The sequence below is a fragment of the Triticum dicoccoides genome, chromosome 7B (genome assembly GCF_002162155.2).
Source record: "Triticum dicoccoides isolate Atlit2015 ecotype Zavitan chromosome 7B, WEW_v2.0, whole genome shotgun sequence".
Taxonomy (NCBI): Eukaryota; Viridiplantae; Streptophyta; class Magnoliopsida; order Poales; family Poaceae; genus Triticum; species Triticum dicoccoides.
The window spans coordinates 207,721,130-207,727,552 of NC_041393.1; the positions used below are offsets into that span (position 1 = coordinate 207,721,130).

The window sequence follows — 6,423 nt, forward strand, 5'->3', positions numbered from 1 at the left end:
GTGGATGTGCCCGATCACCCCTCATATTTCATCCACCGCATCCAACTGCCCGAAAGTTGGTATCTCAAACCATACAAACTGCGCAAAATAAAATCTACATACTATGTAGATATCCCATCTACCCACACTACTCGTCGTTCGAGATGTTGACGATCTCCGTGCCGAACTCCAGGTAGATGGCCGCTCGCGGCAACTCTGACTCGTCGTCGAACTCTATCTTGGCGAAGATTTCGTCAATATGCGCCCTTCGTTAGCGGAGGAAGCGGCGGTTGGCCTCCACCTTAGCCTCTGACTAGATGGAGTCGAGGATGGCCGCCTGCTCCGCCGCCTCCTCCGCGTGGGACACCTCGAACTCTGCCATGGCGAAGTCCGTAGATGGCTCCGCCTCCCCATGGCATGTTCTGCTTCGCCTCCTCCTCCTTCCTGGTTTCGATGAGTATCGAGGCAGGGCGGTTGTGATCCGGGCTTCGCACCTAGCCCAATTTCCTCGAGTAGTTGAAGGCGCCACTTCGGTGTGACTATGACATAGGTCATCACCCTTTGTCGGGCCATGGCTATCGGCCGAGGGCGAGCGGAGAGGGAGGGAAGTGGATGTGGCTAGGGCTGGTGACGCGGAGAGGGAGGAAAATGGATGCGGCTAGGGCTGCCGTCGTACGGCGAGCCGGAGCGGCACCTCGCGGCAGCATGAATGCGTCCACACCCTTGAAGGAGACGCCCGTATGAGACGATCGTTTTCCTAGTGTTTTCATGCTGGACCCTGCGATAGTCCGACATAATGGACGCTTCCTTACGCATCTTAGATTTAGCCTGAATATGAGGGATGTCGGTCGGTCACGGCGTATAGAGCCATAATGAGGAGCCCGTCTGGGTCATTTTTTTTTACCGATTGGGGATCAAGCCGTCCGTCACCGACCAAGCCGTCAATCCGAGCGTATATGGAGGTTTTGGGGAGCCTGGGTGTTGTTGACGCACTTAGGCCGGGCACACAGAGCTCTCGTATGAAAGACAGCGCGATCTCAGGTCCATGTGCAGTGCCGGATCCGATCGCCAGAACGTGCATCCACATGCCCATCAAACACAGGCACCAGATTACTACTCAGAGGTGCCAATGCAGATCGCAGATCCAGATTACTGCTAAGATGAAGATTGCTACTACTAAAAGATGTCCACCGGTTCATGCAACAAACCTACCCGGGACAGGCACGTGAGGGCGACACTTGAACATCTGCTGACACATGCATCTGATCTGGATAGATATTAGGCAGATCTACAGAAAGGTCACGACGCTCCGCTGACACGACAATGGATGGACGGAGCCGCCACCATGCTCTGGAGAACTCCGCCGAGACCCACATCTCTTTCTACAATCACGTCACCAACTTTCGACATTGTTCGACTAGCAGACAGGAAAAAGGACCAAACAAAAGGGTGTAACAGATACCACTACAAGGCTGGCTTCCTGAAGCAAGGAGAGAGATCTCTACACTTCGATTCTACAAAAAGATCCCCACACTTTGCGCGCCAAGTAACCAACCCAACCAGAAAGCCTTATATGAACACAAACAGACTAAAAAGGTTAGCTTCTCCGGTGCCTGCCCGGGGCGTCTGAGGTCCGACGATGATGCCAGCAGCAACACGCGAAGAACGACGACGGAAACACCGGCCAGCATCGAGGAAGAAATTGGTCAAACTCTTCTTAGCTTGACGTTGATGGCTTGACGCTGATGAGTACTTTAATTGCGTCTTAAGGAAGACAAGACCCAACCAAGCCTGTATGTAGAATCAAGCCACACTCTGAATTTGTCCATTGGTTTCTTGCGCTGCAGCTCGTGGAGTCAATCAAGAGCTTAGAGATGCGGCCTTGGACATGTCCCTGCTGGATCTGTTGTACTTCATGTGGCTCTTGACGAGCTGGCCGGCGGCGAGAGCGGACAAGAGGGACAACTCGCCGGCGAGAACCCCGCCTGCCACCACGGTGGCCAGGAGCCGCGCGTTCGATCCTGGCGATTCCCTGTTGGCGCCTTTCACGCCCAGCAGGTCCAGGCATGCGGACTGTGACGCCAACTGAGTCCCACCACCAACTGTGCCCACCTGCATTTGCAGTAAATAACAATCACAACATGTCGATCACTCGTCATATTCTCAGATGTTATCAAACAAGTCATGCTACACAGCTCAGCATGTTTTGGGAAACAAACAAGCATCGGATATGTAGGAAAAATGTGTCTCGCCCTAGCAACACAAAGCACAAGACTGAATAATCGACTAATTAGCCTGCTCAAGACAACAAGTAGCTAAATAGGAAAACAAGGCATCAGAAAATATTCCTTTTCTACTGGAAAGATTCCTCTGGCTGATTGAGCTGACGAAGTATAGTTGGATCTTATGTAGCCAAAATATAATTTCTGTTACGAACTATTCAAGTATATAACAAAACACTGTTCTATAATATAGCCAGAGTGCTAGGCCATATGAGGAGATACAGTTAGAGTTGATACACCACCTTTTCTTCAATAAATAGGTGCTCGATGGGGATGGGCACTTATTCGAACGAGCAACAATACATGTATAAGGATGTGGACGTATTGAGTATTAATTAATCCATTAGGGACCATAAGTTACGTGCAGAGCATTTCTCGCAAATCAAAATTATAGTGGGACCAAAAAGAAACTGTATTTGATGATCATCATCAGCACAATGCCTGGATATGCTGATAACAAAACAAATAAAAACAATACAGTTGCGTACCTCAATAGAGGGCATAGTGACAGATATGTGAAGATCTTTGCCATCATTTACAGCTTCCAACATTGTGATGCACTGAGAACTTTCCACATTTTGTGCAGGATCCTGGCCTGTGGCTATGAAGATGGCTGTTACAATATTGCTTGCATGGGCATTGAACCCCCCAAGAGCTCCAGCAACAGCTGAGCCAGCAAGATTCTTGATCACATTTAGTTCTACTAGAGACTGCACATTGGTTTTCAGAACCTTCTTCACAATTTCCTCCTTGATTACTGCTTCACAAACCACAGACTTGCCACGCCCCTCGATCCAATTTACAGCGGCTGGCTTCTTGTCAGAACAAAAGTTACCTGGTTTCAATACCGAATGATAATAATTAGATTGGGGAAAAAAATTGAAAACATAGAGATCTATTGTTTTACTTGTAGTATAATGCACATAATTATGCTAATCATATTGCTGTATATTACTCCCTCCATTCCAAAATACTTTGAACTAAAACCACGAAAAGTATTCTGGAAGGGAGGGAGTAATATATTGCCCAATATGATATGCAAGATGACTAGGCTGTTTTCCCCTCATACAGTCCAACATGGACCGGGTTCCACTATCAAAATGATAACCGAACAGCAGACGGCTCGGTTGTTAATTTGTGTAAAAACAAAAAGGGCCCAGTGATGTGCCTGCTTCAAATATTTATTCTTGCATAATTATTCTTGGAGCTTACGCACTTTGTCCTGAACCTTCTACATGCATGATGTTAAAGAATAAAGGTGGTTCCAGCTACTCAAATTTGGTACTTATTAAAGTCAATATCATTTTTGACTCATATTAGAAATCTTGCATTAAAGATATATCTTCTTACCAGAAAAATTGCTTTCAAAGCCCTTTCTAAACCTTCCTAATGCATCATGGCAAGTATCGTATGTAATTGAACATCTTATGGTATGCCAAGTTGGATCAGTGGTAATCTAATTTTATTTTATTTTGACCTGAATGGTAATTTGATTTTATAAAAGGTATATTTTGATTGAACATGCCAATGTTCACCATATGTTGTTCATAAGCTCAACTCGATAATTCAGTAGTGCGCCAACTTATCCTTGTTAATCCATGCTGAAAACGGGGCCTAACTATGTGTACCTTCAAATGGACACTCTGCTTATTATATGAAGTTTTTTTTTTCTTTCAGTAAGCCATAATAAGAAAAATATAGTCTGTCTTGCAAAAAATAAAGGGTGTCACTAGGAATTTCATTCCGACGAGAAGATTAGGTCACTCAAGTGAAGTAGTTCAGCTTCTGCAGGTGGTGGCAAAGCAAAGCGAACCTGATATGCTAATGACATCCATGTCAGGGAAGTCATCCTGGAGGTAATCCAGCACGTTCTGCACGCCCTTGGAGATCATGTTCATCCCCATGGCATCCCCTGTGCTGCAGCTGAATCTCATGTACAGGTTCCTCCCGGCCATGGCGCACTGCACTCCCTGCAGCCTCCCAAATCTGCTCGACCTGCTCACATATCATATTTTCCAGACAGTTAGTTACCGTGTTGTGTTCTACTACAAATGAAAAATATTTGACAGTGATACTCGTACCATCATCCTGCACCAGAATTCCAGAAATTCAAATCTTAAATAGCATAGAGCAATTAATATTGATTTAGGCACGTGACTTGAACCTCAGAGACGTATCGTCGAGCACAAGCTGGGCGTTAATACAATGCCATCTGTTGCATCATAAGTTCGTCGTATAGTACTTGGTGATGACTGATGAGTGTTGGTGTACCTGTTGAAGACAACGGACAGCGTATCGAAGTTGGCGGGGTCCTCCAAGAAGGCCTTGAGCTCGGCGGCGCGGCGCGCGGTGGGGAAGCGGGCGACGGGGGCGCGCGTTATCGCGTCACGGAGCACAACGCTGGTGGCGCCACCTGACTCGGCTATGGCCTTGCAGCCGCGGTTGGTGCTGGCGACGAGGCAGCCCTCGGTGGTCGCCATGGGCACGTAGAACCGCTGGCCGTCGAGAAGGAGCGGCCCGGCGATGCCCACAGGGAGCTGGACGTACCCCACCGGCAGCTCGCAGCACTGCCCGAGGATGGACGCGTAGTCGAAGCCGTCGAGCGGGAGCCCCTCGATCTGCCTCCCCGTGATCCGCCGCACCGCCTCGCGCCGGAGCCCCGCGGCGCGCCGGCAGTCGCCGAGCTTGGTCTCGAGCACGTAGGAGGGCACCTTCCCGGCGACGACCGAGGCCACAATCTCCTCGTCCTCCTCGGGCATTTTCTCGGACAGCACCGCGTCGGCGCCCCCGAGAAGCCCGCACTGCGCCGGCGCCGGCACGGCGGGAGGGCCGACCAGGAAATCCTCGTCCTCGTCGCTGGACGAGACGATGGACTGGACGAAGGCGATGCCGAAGAAGCTGAGCAGGTAGATGAGCGAGGCGACGAGGCCGAAAATGGACAGAATCTCGGTGAGGTCGACGACGTGGAGCGGCGTGGAGGAGCGGATCTTCTCGCGCCACCGCCGCATCAGGTAGGCGAGCGAGGCCGCGAAGAGCGCCGAGAAGATGAGGTTCGTGTGCCGGATCGGGAGCGGCAGCGCGTCCCCCGCCTGCAGCACCCGGGGCGCTCCCGCCTGGCCCACTGCCGGCGGCGCCACCCTCCTCTGCCTCTGCCGCACATCCATGCGTGCGCGTGCGCGTCGGAGTCAAACGGGGGCGAGGTGGGCACGGCTCGGCCGCTCGGCGTGAGTGGGGTGGTGGCCGTGCCGCGAGAGGGAGCGGGTGTTTCGGGGCCTCGGGATGCGCCCGCCTCGGCCTTTTTATTGGTAGTGTCAGTGGCAGTGGCAGCCCACATGCCCGGTGCGCTTACCGTGCGGCGACCCACCTGGCGCTGAGGCTGGGCCCGCTCGCTCGGCCGACATGGGCCGTGTGGCCTTCCTCTCCCCTGCGTTTTGTCCGACGTGTACACGTACTCTCTTTGGATTTTGTAATAAAAACGAAAGTTTTTGCTACGTGACACGCCCACCTGCCAACTGCGGATCCCAGTAATAATACGAGTAAAATCTGGAATGATGCATTTTCTATAAACCATAAAATTAAGATTGAGTTATGGAGATATGGGCTTCTAAGTTGTTGAAGGAAAGGACCTCGATATGATTTTTATTATATTTAGAGTGTTTTATAACTTTGATTATTTTTTATAATTGCTTCAAACCGAGGGCGGCTATTTGGCTCCCGAGCTCATCTGCTCCCACGGTGCACAATAAATTCAAAAATAACAGAAAAGTGCAAACAAAAATCCAAAAAATTTGCATGAAAGATGCGCAGGTGTGTGAGGTCCACTTCAAACTTCAGCTCATTTGGATATCTGAGTAGCTCTCAGCAAAAAAGACAAATTTAGGATGTGTGAAAAGTTAACTGTCCATCTACTGCTCTAACCCAATTTATCCTTTTTCGAGAGCTACTCATATATCCAAATGATCTGAATTTTAGAGCGGACCTCACGCACCAAATCATCCTCCATGAAAAAAATAGATAATCTATTTAACTAAAATAAAGTATATGCTATAGAAAATATATTGTTGGATTTGTGTTCGAAAGAGGTAGTGTTATAATTTTTGTAGCATATATATTAGATTTTATAAGTTAAATTCACGGTCAAACTTTAGCTAAAATAAGAGGG

General features: G+C 49.3%; 1 protein-coding gene across 1 annotated transcript; it reads right to left on the reverse strand.

Annotated features, from left to right (window-relative positions):
- Positions 1 to 1,224: 1,224 nt before the first annotated feature.
- LOC119337418 (3-hydroxy-3-methylglutaryl-coenzyme A reductase 3) lies at positions 1,225 to 5,519 on the reverse strand. Its single transcript, XM_037609546.1, has 4 exons — positions 4,533 to 5,519; positions 4,075 to 4,256; positions 2,750 to 3,096; positions 1,225 to 2,091 (listed from the first exon to the last, which is right to left on the reverse strand). The coding sequence occupies exons 1-4, from the start codon at positions 5,423 to 5,425 to the stop codon at positions 1,840 to 1,842; spliced, it is 1,674 nt and encodes a 557-aa protein (XP_037465443.1). The 5' UTR covers positions 5,426 to 5,519; the 3' UTR covers positions 1,225 to 1,839.
- Between the last annotated feature and the right edge of the window lie 904 nt (positions 5,520 to 6,423).

Excerpts from the sequence above, each read along its gene's own strand:
- LOC119337418 (XM_037609546.1), bottom strand. The coding sequence starts at position 5,425 with ATGGATGTGCGGCAGAGGCAGAGGAGGGTGGCGCCGCCGGCAGTGGGC. Across the intron at positions 3,097-4,074 it reads GGATGTCATTAGCATATCAG|GTAACTTTTGTTCTGACAAG; the intron begins GTTCGCTTTGCT and ends TATTGAAACCAG. Across the intron at positions 2,092-2,749 it reads TCACTATGCCCTCTATTGAG|GTGGGCACAGTTGGTGGTGG; the intron begins GTACGCAACTGT and ends CTGCAAATGCAG.